Below are 19,210 nucleotides of genomic sequence, written 5' to 3' on the forward strand. Positions count from 1 at the left end.
ACCACAAAGTCCAGGGATTTCTGACTACAAAAGACATTAAGAACTGACCTGGTGAAGAAACAAAGAATTATACGCTGGCAGGGAGGCTCTTACCCAGCTTATGAGTAAATATTTTCTAACCTCTGGTCTTAGACCCCTGGCCTCCCAGGTACAGGCTGAATGTCTAGTCTGCCAAAAGAACAACCCTCGACCAGGAGTGTCAGTGCCACCAGCCACTCTGGAACCTACCCCAGGCCCGGGACTGGTTTGGCAAATAGACTTTACTGAGTTCCCCCGGACCCAAGGATTCGGATACCTTCTCGTCGTGGTGGATCGATTCAGCGGATGGCCTGAAGCCTTCCCATGCCATAACAACACTGCCAAAACGGTGGCTCTGAAATTTGTCAAGGAGATCGTTCCCTGCTTCGGACTCCCCCAGTGGATGGAATCTGACAACGGAACACACTTCACATCTCAAGTCGTTCAAAAGATATCGGATGCCCTGCAAATCCCCTGGAAGCTCCACACTCCATGGCGACCGCAGGCCAGTGGAGTAGTGGAACGCACAAAATCAGACACTTAAGCGGCACCTCTCAAAGGTCTGCCAAGAGGCTTCCCTTAAGTGGCCTGATGCCTTACCCCTTGTTTTGCTCCGAGTTCGCGCTCTCCCTAAGGGCAGATTAGGGCTTAGTCCCTTCGAGATTATGTTTGGAAGGGCATGGCCTATGAACGGTACACCGGTTCTGGCAGGGGAGTGGGAGATAGGCTGTGGCTTTTTATCTCAGTACATGTGCTCTCTGTCTGCTGTTCTCTGTTCTCTCCACAGGTATACCAGAGATTTGCAGCTTCTCCCGCTGGATGCCCCGATCCACTCCCTGCAACCTGGTGACTCCGTTCTCGTTCGGACCTGGAAGGACGAGCCTCTCCAAGAGAAGTGGAAGGGACCCCACACCGTCCTGCTGGTTTCCCACACAGCAGCAAAGGTTGAGGGACACAAAAACTGGATCCATCACTCCCGTCTGAAGGCAGTGCCCACTCCTGAACGGTGGACCGTCCAACCTGCAGAGAAGACTGCCAGCGACGATCTGGGACTTAAACTGTTATTCAAAAGACAATAAGGTCTGCTGGGAATGCCCTGTGATCTCTTTGGACAGTCGCGGCGCACTCCCCGCGAGAACTCTGAGCATTGGTTGTGTTTATTTTCACAGGGCCGGCCTAACCTGGTGGCCTGGTCCCTTTTGTTTTTAGTCTGCCTGCTATTGGTAATTGTTATTTTGTGGGTATTTGGGGAATTGTAATTGTTAGGCCCTAGGGTCACCTGCCCAGCATGAGTTCAGGTCCAGGGTCTGCCACAGTGGTACTCTTTGCCATAGGGACACTCCTCTCGTTACCTCCCGTTTCCCCCCAGGCACATGCGGGATGGAGAAAAATCCCTACTAACTTGGAAACAAACACATATGAGTCCCTGAAGGTTTGCTTTGCCCAAGAGTTTAACCTCTCTAACTGCTGGGTGTGCTCCCAAATCCCGCACCACGTGGCAGGGTTACCTTGGAGGGCAGTCCCCCAAAATTGGTCAGATATCTGTTGGGGATGGTTCAGTAGGGGAAAAAATACCTCGGGTACCCCCTTGTCGCAAAACTGTACCATTGAATCCCAGTATGGATTAAGGGACAACCCCTGGAAGCCGCAGGCCAACACGCATCTCCCTTCCCCTATTAGGCTGCGGTCAGTGGCCCCTGGGTTGGTGTGCTATCGACAGTTCAAGTCTAGCAATCACACCTGGCCTGCTGGAAATAGCACCTGTCAGTATTATTTATCCCCCGACAGTAACGCTTCCATCCCTGTCTATGTTAACGGCAAATCCGACTCTACCGCCCGGTTCGGAACGTTTAGTGACACCCAAACAAGTAGGTGGAGTAGCGGTTATAATGGCTTGGTAGGGAATGGCCACTCCTTTTACATTTGTGGTACCTCTGCCTATAAGTGGCTACCGCATCGGTGGTATGGAAGCTGCTATCTAGGATATCTTGCCCCTGCCCTTCGTGTCCTCCCTAAACTGCCCCCTGGCCGCCCCAGGCAGCGTAGATCTTTGTATGCCACCCCAGAGCCCATTAAAGAAGGAGACAGGTTGGGTATGATCTTTCTCCCATCCTATGGGGTGAGACGACTGGCTCAATTTTATCGTGGGCTCTCTGTGTTTCTCACCAAGTATGCCAATGAGACCTTAGCCATAGAGAAAAGCCTTAACTGAGAGCTTTACCAGCTCCGGTTGCTGTCCCTGCAAAACAGACAGGCCTTAGATTATGTTTTAGCCTCCCAGGGCGGAGTGTGTGCCCTTATTGGAAATGAATGTTGTACTTATGTCCCGGAAAACTCACAGGACATTAACAAGCACATCCTGTCGGCCGAACAGGTTTTCGAGCAGTGGAAGGCCCAGGAAAGGGAACCCACGGTTTTCGATTTCCTTTGGAGTCGGTTGCCCGACCTGGGAGGACTGGGGGGTGGCCTTGTGCGTCTCCTCCTCACAGGTGTGGTACTGTGCCTGGTCACCCTCCTCCTGATTGCTTGTTTTAAGATGCTTCTCCGTAAGCTTTGTGCCCCCCGTTCCCCAAAAATCCCGGCATACCCTCTCATTGAAAACCCCAGCTTCATAGCACTCAATCATATCTTGTCCACAGAATATGAGAAAACTCAGCCAAAGGCTTGTTGAGTATTCTCAAAGGAGGGAGTTGTTGGTGTCACTAGGCATAACCCTAGGTAACTCGGGAGGGTGGAAGGCCACAAAGTGTCAATGAAGCCTTCCTTCACTAGGCCTATATGAACCAAACTTCTTCCATGTTTAACTCTAATCAACCTCAAAAGCCAGGTGCAACAGGCTGCATACCAGTGCCAAGCAGTAATAATGAGGCCTGCATGTTTCTGGTTGAAAGGGGAGATAATAAATCAAAGGGAAAAAGGACAAGATAACGGTTTAAAGAAGTTACTAACAAGCTGGACTTATAGCCGCCAAGATGACGTAACTGCTTAAATGTAATTGCTTGCTACTTGCTTAAAGTAAACTATTATAGGAGAAAGGGAGGGTGAAGGGGGGGGGGGAGCCTAACTGCAAAAGAATAAAAAGGGAAAACTGTTTGTCTCAGTGTGCTTGATCTGAGACTTGCCTGTCTCCTTGCACCACTTTGAGATCTCAAATAAACTTTGTTTGCTTCTCCACCCTGGTGTGTTCATTGGCGCGAAGCACACCGGGCAACGAACCCCACTGTTGCTGTCCTCGGGCACTCTGTGCCGGCAACACTAGTGTAGACAGGGTAAGATGGTACTTAACACATATCAGGCAGAGTGCTGGCCCAGATGGATCTTGGGTCACACTGGGGCAGACAATTCCTATATGAACCCACAAGGGTTCAGCACAAGAAGCTAACACATGTTAAGTGTTAAGACCAGGCCTGAATCAAGCCAAAGAAAGTATAGTTTCAGGACCAGAAAAACCCCAAACATTTAAAAACACTTTCTATGCAAGATGAGTAGGCAGGGAGATCTATCACGCTAGGAAGATGTAAGCAACCACAGATTTGCTACAACACATTATGCAAGAGACTGCAGGAGCTGGGGGATCCAGCTCTCTTTCAGGTGTGTCTGATTTCAGATATCTTAAGTCTGTGGTTCCAGACCTACAATTCCTCTAGAGATTGGTGTTGATGTGATCAGAACTCTGTGGGCTTCTCTGTGCATTTTACCAAGGACTAGATCCTCTATCTCGGAGTATAGACCAGGGATGAGACACAATGATGTTTGTACAGGGAAGAAAACCTGGATTTATTCAGAGCAGTTTTATATGCAGGAGTCCATGTAATGCCTATATGTCTTTCAGATATCAATAGCCCAGGAAGGCTTTTCAACATCGAGTTTATGCATATACAATTTTTATGTACTGAAGTTTGTTTATGCTTTATAATATACCTTGAAGATTATGCTTGGGTAGTTTCTTTATTATTATTGTGTTGCCTTGTACCTTTAAGTGTTACAAAAAACTAAACATTCTTGTTAATAAAGACAGCACAGTAGAACCTCAGAATTACGAACTGACCAGTCAACCATACACCTCATTTGGAACCGAAAGTACGCAATCAGGCAGCAGCAGAGAAAAGAAAAAGCAAATACAGTACTGTGTTAAATGTAAACTTCTAAAAAAATAAAGGGAAAGTTTAAAAAAATTTGATAAGGTAAGAAAACTTTCTGTGCTTGTTTTATTGAAATTAAGATGGTTAAAAGCAGCATTCTTCTTTTGAATAGTAAAATTTCAAAGCTGTACTAAGTCAATGTTCAGTTGTAAACTTTTGAAAGAACCACCATAACGTTTTGTACAGAGTTACAAACATTTCAGAGTTACGAATAACCTTCATTCCCAAGGTGTTCGTAACTTCTGAGGTTCTACTGTAATACAACAACAAATATGAACTGCACAGAAGTCTAAACCAGTGGAAAGTCACATTAGGCTTTCAAAGACATCCCACAACCTTAATTGTAAATCATCAGAAGTCTATGATACAAAGTTGAGAGACTTAATGCTAACCAATCAGAGATGAGCCAGAGAAATTTGCATCCAAATCCGTCCAACCCTTGACGAAGTTTGACAGAGTTGAGTTCAGTTATAAGAAATGGACTAAAGCGGAGAAGCTCAGAGTTGGATAACGGTTTCATATTCAAACCCATCGCCACCCATCCTGAGCTCTGATCCTTATACTTTTAACCCATGTATCACTTTAAGGGTACCTGTTTGCAATTTAAGATCTTTAGACAGCTGCACTTTTGAAAGCACTCCAGTTAGTCTTTAGGAACCCCAGATAGTCTCTACCGCTGGTCCCAGAATGCTGATAGTTATGCCACACCCACCATGGAACAGCATCCCAGTTTAGAGATCAGATCTCCCCTGAAGCACATGGCTTTGTAAATTTAGCTCTACCCTGGTTGCTTTCTAAAGACCAACATAAAACATCTTTAGCAGTCCTCACAGGGGCTGCCCTCATACCTTTCCCCCTCGGTGGATGTGGTACCATACGGAGGTGCCGCCAAAGTCCACATGGAAATCTGTGTAGCAGCCCTTAACACTCATCAGACAGTACCTAGCCAGAGACAGGAAGAAGAGATGAGCAGGATGAAAGTGAGTAGCACATACTTCTGTTTTAAAGCTGTCACTTGTGAAACCCCCAACAGCTGCAGCATACTCAATGGGTGTGGAGGGGCAAGATGGGGGTGGGTGGGTGCAGGGACAAATAGTAGTGTTAGGCTCCAGGGAAATGCAGACTGAGCAGCACGTGAGTCTAAATACTACAGTGATAGCAGATTGCTGGCAATGGCAGGAGAGTTCATTTACATCAATAAAATAAAATACACAGGAGGAGCCTTAGCCCAGGCAGGAGGAGGAAGAGCTTCCCTCCTCATCCTAAAAGCTCTGGGATTCTAAAAGATCATTGAAGTCTGTCACTGCCTAGTCTTGCTTGCTATGGCAGGACAGTAAATACTTGGCAACTTGTCCAATTCAACATGTTGTATTAGAATGACAAGCCAAGCAAGTTTTACCAAATGCAACAAAGTGGAACTTGTGCAACTGTCCAGAGGCTGGAGGAGTTAACAGCTCTGCTGTTTTAACGGTATATGCAAACAGTACCTAGGGGCAGTTATAGAGGGACACAGACTCCCTCATCTCACCTCAATACCAGGCTGCCTGCCACATTCAGTTTTACTTGCGTGATTGCCTCACCCCCTAGATCCACCAGAAGGAGGAGGAGCTGGGTACATGTGCTTCATGAGGCCACTTACTTTTGCACCTTGGGATACTGCATCTCCAGAATGGCATTTGTAGACTCCGTTTGACTCTCCTTTAGGTGTCTTGGCCACATGTTGTCGACCCAGTCAATCAAATCCACCTGCAACCAGAGAGGAATTAGGCCCAAGTCTCGGTAAGATGGTCCATGGCTCTCTTCGCATGCTTGAGTATTTCTAGGAGGTCCTGTGGCCAATCTGACATCTGCAATGGCCAGGTAACTAACAAACAGGACTACTGAAGTAGAAATACTATTTATGGCTGTAGTGAGACTGCCTCCCAGGCATGATCACAGTCACAAGGATGAACAGGTGTCACAGTTCCTAGCCACTTTGCCGCACTGCTACTTCAGGCTTGGGACTGGAATCCAGGATTTCATGCATTCCACAGCTCTGCAGAATCCAGTGTGCAGATCACCCTTGCCACAAAACTGTGCTCTGAAATCTAACTTATTTAAACAAACTGTTCTAATTCTTATAGTTGCATAGGAAATCTTCCAAATGTGAATGAAGAGTACGTAATACACCAGTGTCCGAGTCTGCAGAGAATTGGACACAATAGCTGAGGTATGAACCACTCTGCATTTATCTCAATGGGACCCTGTCCTTAGGTTTAAGAGTTAATTTAGTTGTCAACATTCACTACTCCATCATATTAACATCATCCTGCTTGTGTGCTTCTCTCACATTCCCAACTGTTTTTTACATATTTTCAAGACCCCCTTCCCATACTGCCTTTACCCAAGCTGCAGAAATCTCCAGTTCCCCCCACCCCCCACTGCAACCTCTACATAGCAATGGGCATTTGTAACACAAGATTCTGAAGCACATGGAAGGTTTAAGAACAGCATAAATAATCTGAACACAGGGGATGCTGCCCTGGCTGGGTTATTTTCATATGTCATGCAACAGAAGTATTACTTTGTAGCTTTGCTGGTATTCCCATCTTCTACTTGGCTGCCTGTGCTTTCACTAACAATGGGATTGAGGCTTCCCCCAAGATGCAGGAAGGGGTTCTACCAAGCATCATAGCAGTTCAGTGCACGCAACTGAACACGGAAGCAGGCACTGGTTGGAAGACAGACACGGTCTTGTCAGGCAGTGGAACCAGCTAAACAGGATGAGGTTGGGAGTAAGTGACCCAGTCCAGGGACTAAAACTTGGACTAGCCCAAATGTATCCTTTATTCAGACTTGGATGTACTCTACCGTGCATCTGTTCTTGAACCCCTTCCAGCAGAGCAGGTTACTCCACTGTCTAGTTAACCTCCTCATTAGGAATGGCTTACATTTCTCTCACCTGCAGGCTGTCTCTCCGCACTGCGGCTTTGCCCCCCACCTGCCTCATTAGCTACAAATAATTCTGCCTCCACAGTGACTGTCTTGAGGATTTAGATAGGATTACTGTGGCCTCCTCTGACAGAATAGCCTACCCATTCCTTTCTGCACTTCTCACCAATTTAGCAAGGTCTGCAATGGCGCAGGTGCTCAAAACTTACATAAAGCTCCAGCTGCTCTTTGGGGTTGAAGAAGCAGCAGCAACCCTGTCTGACCCCATAAGTATTGTAGAGAGGCCTCTGGTTGCTCTCTTCTTCAGTACGGAGGGGCCAGGCTCAGTGCTCTACCTTTACCAAAATGAAAGGAAAGGGGGGGGGGAGAAGACAACAACTTTACTGACCGTAGCAGGTCTCTGCACCAGGTTCTCTAGCCTTGTGTGGCTGAACTCCAAGCTGATGACGTTATACAATTTCTCCCGCTCCTCCTCTGGGGTCTCATAGTAGCGTGCCCACTGTGCCATGGACATCTCAATGTCCCTTTGTGTGTTCACATCCATGACATCCACCATTCGCCGGCTCCCTGCCAGAGCAAAACAGACATCACTGCTGTGCACAAGGGGCTACTAAGAACAGACAAGCCAGGGCACAAGAGGACAAGCCCTTTCTGAGGAATGAACTTGTAAGCACCACCCATCTATGTGCAAGGTCAATCCCTCTCCTGCAGGAGTGTACCAAGGTCCTTGTCCTCATCCACACCAGGGTAACCAGAAACTGTTTAGAGTTTTCTGAACAAAGCCCATGGCTCAGCTACTCCTGGTCACAGACTAGATTTCTTCTCAGGCAGTAAAAATCCTTGATTATTTGGACTGGAGGGGCTGTTAGAACCCAGCCAGCAATGTGTTGAGGGAGCCATAAAGACTGTTGTAGCTCATGGATTCAACAGCCTGAACTAGTTCCCCCACCCCTTCTGAAAGTCACCGTGGCCAGTTACTACCATGCCACAAGGCAGCAGGAGAGACACTTACCTACATACAGTCGCACGTCATTCACACTGAAGTCAGGATCTGGCATCCTGCAAGACAGACACTTAACTAAAACAAACCTCCTGTAGCCCTTGGCTTCATATAGGCATCTCAAAGGCTCCATCCCTCCACATTTGCCTTCCTCTCCCCTATAGAACGCTACATGCTTCCCCCGCCATCTATGAGGGCAGCCAAGAGAGCCATGATAGCAGCACACAAATCAATGTGTGCAAACGGATTCTTCTGCAAACAATAAATCCACTCAGGTGCCTCAACAGGCAAATGCTGGGCACAACTGTCATAAGGGGAGTAGTGGTAGTTTAGGAATAGGATAAATTGTCACCAGCAAGTACACGCATTGTATAGCGGCTCTAGGAAAAGGTCAGCCTATACTTGAGAATCACTGGGCACGTCTACACTATGGGCACTATAGCCACACAGCTCCACCTATGCCACCGTAGCACAGACGCTTCCTATAGCAACCCAAGGGGTTTTCCAGGCGATGTACGTAATCTGTCTCCCCGAAAGGCAGCAGCTAGATCAACAGAAGAATTCTGCCATTAACCTAGGGGTTAGGTTGGCTTAACTACAGTGCTTAGAGGTGTGATTTTTTTTCACACCCCTGAGCAATGTAACTAGGTTGAACTAAATTTTAATGTAGAATAAGCCTCAGCTTTCATTTAAAAAAAGTCAAAGTAATGGCCTGTCTATACTGGTGATGGGTATCGGTGTATCTACAGCAGTACAAGCTGCATCACACCAACACAGCACATCTACCCTTTGTGTTTGTACCGGTGTAGCTACACTGGCATAAATATCTCCACTGCATGTAGGGCCTAAGTCTCTAGCCCTCATGGTTAAAGAAAACCTTTCGAAGTGTGAACTGAATAAATCAGCAATATATGATGCACCAGAGTCATGGTGTTTTATCTACACTGATCCAGTTAAAGTGGTACAACCCCCACTAGGGTGGACTGTTATACCATACAAACGGGCTTTCACTGATATAGCTTGTTTCCAGCTTATTCCCAACTATAATAGGTAAAAAAAATAAGTCATCCCCATAACTAGCAGAGACATACCAGTACTAAAAACTGCAGACTAGGCCTAAATTTGCAGGGAGTCTGAAACAATAGCTCTGAAGGGTTAACTGTCCCATTCATCTCAAAAAGGGGTTAATTTGAACACCATCAGCATTAGCTGATCACAGCATATATGGAAAGAGGGATGAGCATGTTAAGCAGATCTGCACAACTGTAAGTGACATCTCACTTGGCACCATGAAAGCACAGCACTTGGGAGTGTATCAGTTAATTCCCTCCACCCAAGTCAGGAAAGAGCCATGCCCAAGGAACCTACCAGAGCTCAGAGCAGGGCATTTGAGCCCCACTAAGGGAGAGCCAAACCCGAGACCTATATAGTGTGCTCATTATCATATTCTGAATGGTCCTAACCTATTGACTAGCCTCTCCCTTTAGCAACTCAGGCAGGCAAGAGCATCTTCACTCCACTGATTGAGCCATTCTTGTAACTCTTGCCCAACTCATACTCTCTCAGACAGGGCTCATAAGCCAAGCAACTGTCTTTGTTCTGTGCTGATACAGCGCCTCGTACAATGTGGTCTGGCCCACTACTGGGGATCCTAGGCACTGCAGTGATACAAATACAACCACCACCCCAGATGGGTGCCCAGTTAGAATGAGTACGTACACCTCTACCCCGATATAACGTGGTCCTCGGGAGCCAAAAAATCTCACCGCCTTATAGGTGAGACCACGTTGTATTGGGTTCGGGCCGGTACGGTGTGCCGGACTGGACCGGCCTTCCCCAGCGGTGATTTAAAGGGCCCGGTGCTCCAGCTGCTGTGGGGCACCCCAGGCCCTTTAAATCACCGCCGGAGCTCTGGCAGCGAGGCTCGGGCGGAGATTTAAAGGGCCCAGGGCTCCCCGCAGCGGCCGGAGCCTCTGGCCCTTTAAATCACTTCCCGAGCCTGGCTGCCGGAGTCCACATGAATTCGGATATAACCCGGTAAAGCAGCGGGGCTCGGGTGGCGTTTTAAAGGGCCCGGCGCTCCCCGCTGCTTTACCGCGTTATATCGGAATTTGTATTATATCGGGTCGCGTTCTATCGGGGTAGAGGTGTATGTCAAAAGCACAGTAAAAACAAGTTGGACACCGCACCGGGGCAGCTACCAGAATCTGCTTTCCCACAGTTGGACGTGGGGGGGACAGTGAGACTAGATTCTGAACTGGGAACTCTTAGGAGAGCATCCACGGATACAACTTGGGATAGAAAGACCACCCTCAAGTGGAAAGGCTTTGTCAGACTGCTAGGTTATTTCTCTAGTACAGCCAGTGGCCAGCTAGGCTAGAGTCACCCACCCTTCCATATCCTCAACACTTACTTTATTCCGAGCCCGTCGGAGTTCTTGAAAATCAAAGGGTCTCTCAGGCCACCCCGCTGGATATACTCAACGTTGAAGTCTGTCATGAATGAGAGAGAAGAGGGGATGTATTAAGGGGAGGTTGCCAGCCACAGAGATACTGGGGATGCTAACCAGGGAAGGAGCAGGTAGCATAAAGAATGGAAAGAAGAACTGGGCTTAGCCACCCTCTCCTACAGAATTTCATCTCCAAGCACTGTCCTAATCAGCTGTAGACAGTCTGCCATAAGCATAGGCCAGACAGGCACAAGCAGGGCAGGGTATGTGGGCCCCTATAGCTGAGTCAGACAAACAGGGAAAGAGTTTATCATTTCCCGAACAAACTCAATCAAGCAAAAGAGGCCTTAAAGAAACCAGTTAGACTTCCTCCTCCCCGAGGGCTCTGCATCTAGAGCCTAGCTCACATCAGCTGTGTGAGCATCAGGGATCCTAGTTTTCCATGTTTAAAAAAAACACCAAAATTCTCCGATAAAACACACAAAAGTCCACGTTTTTCCACGATTAAAATAAAATGCTGAACTTAGTTTCCTTAGCTACAATATATTTAGGTATCAGTTGAACACAAGGTTTTATTGATATATTTACAATTTTTAAGCTGACAGCCTGAGTTCCGCCCATTCTCTTGATTATCTGAATTTGATTATCCGATCTGGGACTGGGGCCAGTTAGATTGGATAATCGGGGTTCCACTATACATGTTTTTATTTTTTTACAGAATATAAAAACTAAAGATTCTCTGTAAAAATGCAAATTCCATGTTTTCCTGTGGCAAATGGATTTCTAGGATCCCCAGTGATCATAGGTAAGGCTAAGATTTTGTCATGGTTATTTTTAGTAAAAGTCATGGACAGGTGAGGGGCAATAAACAAAAATTTGCGGAAGCTATGACTTGTCTGACTTTTGCCACTGCAGCTCCATGGTTTCCCCTGCCACTGGGTGGCTGGGAGCTGTGGGGATCTCTCCCCTCACCTCCCTGCAAGGCTGTCCCCAGTCACTGGAACCCTGAGGAGAGGCTGTCGCCTGTTGCTGGAACCCTGCCGGGGCCCCACTGGCTGCTAGCTCCAGTGGCAGACCCAGGGGCTGAAGCAGAAAATGTCAGGGCAGTCTCTGGAAGTCATGGCTTCTGTGACTTCGTGCCCATAATGTAGCCTTAATTATAGGTGTCACATGCAAGCTTATATTTGCCCCTCTAACTCTCTCTCTTTACCCCACCTCACTTAGGTATGCAAAATTAGGGACCTAGCTCCACTCTTACTCAGTATGTTTCAGGTGGAGGTTTGCTAGGGAGAAGCTTCAAAAGCCATTCTTAGGACTGGATTCCCAGCTGCTGGCTCATTGGCCACAGAGCTTTGAGGGGTAGAGCTGAGACTTCACTTAGCATGTTCCACTCCATCTCCAAGCCACTTAACAGTGGCTATAGCAGGGCTTTTTTGGGGAGGTGGGGTTGAAAGGCCATATTTACTCTGCTGCGTGTGCTAGGAAAGCAGAGCAGCTCAGAGAGGAGAAAGAATCAAGACAGACAGCAAGGGGGAACAAGGCTCAAAATATCAAGGGGGCAGGGGGTGAAGGGAGGAGATAGAAAATAAAAATAGAGGCGAATCTCTGGATTTAGATACCAGTAGTTGTGTCACCACGATCCAACTGGCAGCTAAAGAACTTAGCAGTGAGTTTTGTCCTCTAAGGCCCTGAGCACTGGGGAAGAGCTCCTCTCCTCCCAGAGATTATATATATGCCCTACTAGAGAAGTAGTTCTCCCCCCCTCCCACAGGAGTGAGGACTGTGGAGGACACACACTGATCAGACAGTTTGTTCACAGGGGCACTTTTCCTACAGTGTTTCTCTCTAAAAACTTTGCAGTAGAGTGGGTGTGGGCAGCGGAGGGGGCACAGACCTTTGCCTTCCATAAAGAGGACGAAGTTGGCATTGAATTTGTTGGTGGAGAGTTTCTCCTCCAGGTCAAATGTCCTCTTTCCTTCAATTTCATCATCTGAGATGCCATCATCTTCATAGCGCCGCCTCATTGTGCCACGCTGTGGAGAGAACGAAGAGGAGGATGAGAACAGCTGTAGATAGTGCCAAGTAGCCAGCTGACTTCCTTTTCCAACTGTCACAATAACCCCAAATTAGACACCTGGATGCATTCCAGCTTCACAAAAAAAAAATCTAGCCTGTGTTTTCAGAGGGCCTCACATCGCCTGACTGGTATTACATTGGAAAGGAGCACCCCACCCTCCCAGAAAGGAGGAACAGCTATGTTAGCATGTCAACATGTTGTCCCGGTATTATTCTGGGATATCTACCACTGGCTAACTGGTGCACACATTTATTCCCCAGTCCCTTTTGCTCAGGAAAAATCATCAACTATTGTGGTCAGTTCCCTGGATGCAGGCCATGCAACAGCAAGACCAGCTAAGCAACCTCTGCCCCCACTACCAGAAAGCATGCAGCTGTAACTCCATATTTGTTCCCCCTGCTGCCTATAAGTTCCCACACTTTAGGCAAGATGGGGGACAGATGGGATTAGAATCTCCACTGGCCCCAAGTGTTGACCACACCTCAACTCACAAGGAAGGGATGGGATAGTGGTTCATGTGAAGTGAGGCCAGTCAGGGCCGGCTTTAGGACCTGCAGGGCCCGATTCTGCGGTCCGGGTCTTCAGTGGCACTTCGGCGGCGGGGGGTCCGCTCCGTGTCTTCCGCGGCACTAAAGGACCCCCCGCCGCCGAAGACCCCGGAGCGGACCCCCCCCCCCCCGCCGCAATGCTGCCGAAGACCCCAGAGCGGACCCTTGCCCCCCGGCCCCCCCGCCGAAATGCCACCGGAGCGGACCGCCGTCGGGTGAGCCTAAGGCGCGGGGCCCCTCTTACCCGCAGGGCCCGATTCCGGGGAATCGGGCTAAAGCCGGCCCTGAGGCCAGTGCCCCCTATCTCTGCCAATTTTCACCAAGAATGTTAGCTGGGCTTTACAAGCTCATCAGTATTTTGTCTTGAGGTGGGAAACCGAATTTTGTCTTTTGTACATTTAGATTCCAGCAGGCCTACCACATTATTGATTACACTGGGCATACAGAATGCAGGCACATTTTCATCTTCGGCCTTGTTGGCACAAAAGAGTAGTAACAGACAGGAAATAGGGGATACCAATATAAAGATGCTTCTGAGACCACAGTGCTCTGCAAACAGGTTTATAGCACCTGGAGCAAAGGAAGTGGGATAGGTGGTAGGCGTTGAGGCTCATCCATGGGCCCTCCAGGTTCAGATCTGACTCTCCATCCCAGCCAAAGTGAGCTGGGAAATGAGGGAGTAAAAGCAGTAACTCGCATGGGAAGAGCAAACCCCAGGAGACACAAATCCCCCAGCAGGAGGCACTACCACCTCTGGACATAGAGATGATAATCAGAACAACGTGCTTAGATCCTGAACTCGATTTGCCATTTGACTTGACCTCCTTCCCCACCCCTCTCACTCTCTCTGCTGCCAGCTTCACTCTCCCCAGCTTTTCCAGTCTCCCCAGACCACATGATGCATTATAAAGCCAGATCATAAACACAAAACCAGAACATTAAGCAGCTACAACTAACTTGCCAACCATCACCCTTATCATTGTAGGTTGTATCTTTCACCCTTGCCCTTCAGTCTTGTCTATTTAGACCAGAGGTGGGCAAACTACGGCCCATGGGCCACATCCGGCCCGCAGGACCCTCCTGTCTGGCCCCTGAGCTCCTGGCCCAGGAGGCTAGCCCCCAGCCCCTCCCCTGCTGTTCCCCCTCCCAGCAGCCTCAGCTCACTGCGCCGCCAGTGCAATGCTCTGGGTGGCAGGGTTATGAGCTCCTGGGGCAGCACAGCTGCAGAGCCTTGCCTGATCCGGAGCTCTATGCTGTGTGGTGGCATGGCTGGCTCCAGCCGGGCAGCGCGGCTGTAGCGCCGCCAGCCACCACTGCTCCAGGCAGCACAGTAAGGGGGCGGGGTGGATAAAGGGCAAGGGAGTTCAGGGGGCGGGGAGGTGGATAGGGGTCAGGGCGGGGAATACGGGGGTTGAATGGGGGTAGGGGTCCCGGGGGGGGTCTGAAAGGAGGGAGGGTTGGATGGGCGGCGGCGGGGGGGGCAGTCGGGGCAGGGGTTCCGGGGGCGGTCAGGGGACAGGGAACGGGGGGTGGGGGTGAATGGGGCAGGGGTCCCATAGTTGCAGTCAGGGAATGGGGAGGTTGGATGGGGCAGGGGTCCCAAAGGGGCAGTCAAGGAATGGGGGGGCATCAGGGGGCGAGAAGCAGGGGGGGGTGTCAGATGGGGGCGGGGGCCAGGCCACGCCTGGTTGTTTGGGGAGGCCCAGCCTCCCCTAACTGGCCCTTCATACAATTTCGGAAACGTGATGTGGCCCTCAGGCCAAAAAGTTTGCCCGCCCCTGATTTAGACAATGCTCTTTGGTACAAGGAGAATCTTAAGGCCATATCCACATGAGAAAGTTGCACTGATTAGCTTAAGGTGCTCTTCTTAAACCAATTTAGCTAAAATGATGCAAAAGGATTGGTTTAAGAGTGGATTACAGTAAAAGCTTTGTTATCCAGCACATTGGAGGAATGGGGGGTGCCGATAACTCAAAAATTCCGGTTAACTAAAAAGGAGGGAGTTTGGGTGCGGGAGGGAGCTTTGGGCAGGGGGTTGGGGTGCAGGAAGGGTTTCAGGGTGCCAGATCCAAGCAGCGCTCACCTTGGGCAGCTCCCTGAAAGCGGCGACATGTCTCTGCTGCTCCTAGGCGGAGGTGCAGCCAGGCAGCAATGCGCGCTGCCTCCACCCACAAGCTGCGGAGCCAGCACTTGGGGCAGGGCGGGGGCAGTGCACGGAGACCCCGTGGCTGTTCCTCTGCCTAGGAGCAGCAGGGATATGTTGTCGCTTCCATGGAGCCATGCAGAACGCCTGCCGGCCCCACACCAACCAGACTTTTAATGGCCGGTTGAAAACTGGACACCTGGCAACCCTATTGAAGATCAGAAATGCTGATTTATAGAGCTTTTTGCTTGGTAAACTGCCAGATACACCACTTTTACTGTATTTTGACTACCTCAACTTGCAAGTAATTTACAAGTTTGATCTAACAGCATCTTCAAAATCACTGATCAATTTATAAGGTATTTTCTACCATCCAGCCAGAGAAATTTACTCACTGATAACACCTCATTAACTTAGATTGGCTTTCATGAAAGCCAACACATTAGTATAAGTAATAGAGGTGTAGCCACCTTATCAGCAAGACATGCCACAACATGCAAATTATGAATGATGGTTTTAAAAATTACCTAGCTAAATATTCTACAACAATTTTTTTGTTCTCAAACTTGTTTGCATAGTTTTGTAGATGGTTAAGCGTTCAACTCCAGTGAAAGGTAATGTCGGTCTTAGAAGCCACATTTCAAGAACAGATTACAAACATGAACAGTATTCTTAATTCAACAAAAGTTTGATTTTTTTTTAAAATAAAATACAGTAAGATAAAGTCCGTTTACATTTAAGACCATTTTAGGACAAATTAAGACTTTAGGAAGTCTATTTTTATTATATAGTTAGCTGTGTACAAACATGGCCAAATTAGGGTCTCAATACTAACAGTTATAAATGAAGATTTCATATTGAATAATTTTAATATCGCACTTTCAAAGCCATATTTTGCACACTAGCCACTGGGAATAGCACTTACTATTATTAGCCCCAGTGAGAACACTCTTAGTAGTTCCGCTATTGTTTTTAATAACAATACACCTAGATGTATTTGTAGGACAAGACCAATAGGCTAAATTCCCAACCTCATCGCTGGTTTCTTGATCACTTGAAACCTTTAAAAGGCCGGGTATCTTTCTAAGAGATATGCTATAGGTCAAACAGAAGCTATGAGCTTAATGCAGATGTTACTGGGTGAGCTTCTAAGGCCTATGTTATACAGATCAGACTAGATGATCATAATTGCCCCTTCTGGCCTTAAACTTTTTTTTTGTGTGGTCATGGCGGAATCCACACATACCTAACAGTTAAACACAGCAATTAAGAGTCCTATTCTATGCAACTTTGGCCCAGGATTTCGAGCTACAGCGGTACAACATCTGTGGTCTTAAGTTCAAGGCTTGGTAAGAAGTAGTATTTCAGGAGGCAAGAAACATTAGTGCCTGTATGCGGATTCAGGAAAGGTTTGCTTCAAGCCTAAATCTTCTGACCACACTAGCAGTTAATGTACTTTAGGAAGTTGTGCACCAGTGCAGCTGTACCACAGCTGAAAAAACAGGTAAGAAGCTCCTTAGTGAAGACAAGGCCAGAGCTACACTACTGCACAGCAAAGTGTTGTGCTTTTTGCACAAGTCTTAAAATGTTTAGAAATGCAACTCCCCTGTAAGCGAGAAGCCCTGTGATCCCACCTCCCAGCTGCAGTAAGCCTCCCAATCAGGAGGGAATGCTAGGATTTGACAGTAGTCAGAAGAAGCAATAGTGACTGGCTTACCACATTGTGTTCATTGCAAGATGCACACTTGCAGCGTGCCACCTCCTGCAAGATGGAAGTGAAAGAGACCAGCTCCTTTTAACCCCTTGGGATCTGGCTCTTGTCCCCTGGGAGGGTCAAAAAGAGGAAAGCCCCAGATCAAGAAGTGAAGCGTTATCCTAGTCTGTAACCGTATCACTGGAAAACAAGTTCTGAGACTATTATACACCCTCCCCACCTCCAATGCAAATATAACGATACATCTCTACAATGGAAATCTGGATCCTGCTACTGAATCAGGATTGACACAGCATCTCATTTTCCCTGCCCCCCAAGGATTTATTTTACAGTTCTGTCCCTACCCCTGCCCTTTGCACAAGCTAAGGGAGGGAATGATTTGCCAGGATCCTTATAAAAATGGGACTTTCCTGAAAAACCAGAACGTTAGTCACTCTACATAGCAGGGGTGAAGCAGGCCAAGGGAAGTATCTATAGTCTGGCAGCCACACAGAACCAAAACCCAGTCCAGACACTGGAAGTTTCATTTCTGCTCACTTGCTGGGAAAGCTGCACAGCTGTAGATTTTAAGGATACAGACTGGGGCACACCCAGCCCAAAACGGAAAGTGAAAGAATTGGGACAGCTTTATTTGTCAGACAACCACACTGGAGATCTGGAGTGTTATTTTAAAATAATTCCTAGGCTGAAGAGAAAGTGTGAGGGTGTTAAAGAAGTTATGTTTAAAGGTTCTTTGTGTCAGCAGGCAAGTCAGTTAGGCTTGATGCTTTCCCCTTCTTTATGATATTAAAGAAAACCCAAAGGTTCTCTTCTGGTTGTTACATTAGAAATTGAGGTCCTATCTACAGTAGGAAATTTTAGAAATAGCACCCTGTGGCAATCACAACAGTTCAGCTGCACCAGTGGAAACTGAGCAAACTTCAGCGGCTTCTGGTGATTTTACCACTGTGTTGGAATGAACCTGCTTGTGAGGGGGTTTAACTATGCATATTTTTGTGTTAGTGGTTTCTCCCTTATTAATAGACTACAGGGAAGCTGACTACACACAAAGTACTGTCAAATGTCCTATCAGAAAACAGAGTCTTCCCCCCCAGCATTACTTTTTACTTACATGTAACACGTAAGGTTACTATAACAATACTTGACAGTATCCCTTTAAATACAGAAACTGAAGAGACTACCAGTCCCAGCATGCAATGCTCTATCTTAATCTGAATAGAAGATGTGCATATTGAAGCATACAGCATGCTAGGCTCAATAGTCTATCGGCCACACTCACATATAGAACAGGAGGGTGGAGGCAAACTACAGTGTCAGACTGTGAGCTGCATTGGGCTTGCACTCTGCCCAACTCCAGATACATCACTAGTCCCAGATTACTGAAATGCCCACTTCAAATGCTTTGGAAAGAGATCTCATTTTTGCGATGCAGTTACTGGTACAAACTGACAAACATTAAAAAGGCACAGGGGCATCTGTGTTGGGAAAAACAGGCTTCTTGCAAACTAGTCCCAACAGAAGGAAAATCTGGTTGCCATGCCAGAAAGAAGAAGCGTGTTTCAGGGCTTCCAAGCTAAAGCTATACAAATGTAGGTAATAAAATGGACTTGACCTGAGGCATATCAAGTCAGATCTGAGCCTTTTGCCTCAAGAGACCGAGGCTGAAATTCAACTTTGGTCGCAAGTGACATGACTGGCTACATGAGTTTAGTTTCTGAAGCAGTCTGCAGCAACAAGCACAGCTATTTAGGATAACTAGCAACCATTGCTCAAGGACAGCAAAGGATTGGAAAAGCAGCGAGTGCTGCAGTACAACAGGAAACCTGCATGTGAGTAAATAATTGAAAGTTACTTGTAATGGGAAGTTCTTTGAGATTTGTGGCCCCTATCTGTATTCTATATGTGGGTATGCAAGCACATCACGTGCCTGAGACCGGAAAAATCTAGCAAATAGTGTCTGTTGATTCACACTTGTGCCCTGGATCTCCTCATGCTCAGCACTGAGAGCACAAGGGGAGGTGCAGACCGACCACCTCTCCAGGTCCTTCTCTACCATGAATCCAGTCATGATCTGAAGCAGAGGGGCAGGAGGATGGGTAGCAGAATAGAGAGAGACCACACATCCCAAAGAACTTCCAGTTACAGGCACGTAACCTCCATTTCTTCTTTGAGTGCTGGTCCCTCTAGT

The 19,210-nt window shown here is 47.7% G+C and overlaps 1 protein-coding gene across 1 annotated transcript in view; it reads right to left on the reverse strand.

The window, feature by feature from the left end:
* KDM2A (lysine demethylase 2A) overlaps positions 1–19,210 on the reverse strand; it is an 85,759-nt gene that overhangs the window by 30,406 nt on the left and 36,143 nt on the right. Inside the window, exons 3-8 of the mRNA XM_065402651.1 lie at positions 12,435–12,573; positions 10,505–10,583; positions 8,104–8,150; positions 7,480–7,658; positions 5,800–5,906; positions 5,009–5,102 (exon numbers count right to left, since the gene is read on the reverse strand). Coding sequence (XP_065258723.1) covers positions 5,009–5,102; positions 5,800–5,906; positions 7,480–7,658; positions 8,104–8,150; positions 10,505–10,583; positions 12,435–12,573 — 645 coding nt within the window. The remainder of the gene's footprint in view (positions 1–5,008; positions 5,103–5,799; positions 5,907–7,479; positions 7,659–8,103; positions 8,151–10,504; positions 10,584–12,434; positions 12,574–19,210) is intronic.

This window comes from Emys orbicularis, chromosome 4 (genome assembly GCF_028017835.1).
Source record: "Emys orbicularis isolate rEmyOrb1 chromosome 4, rEmyOrb1.hap1, whole genome shotgun sequence".
NCBI classification, from domain to species: Eukaryota; Metazoa; Chordata; order Testudines; family Emydidae; genus Emys; species Emys orbicularis.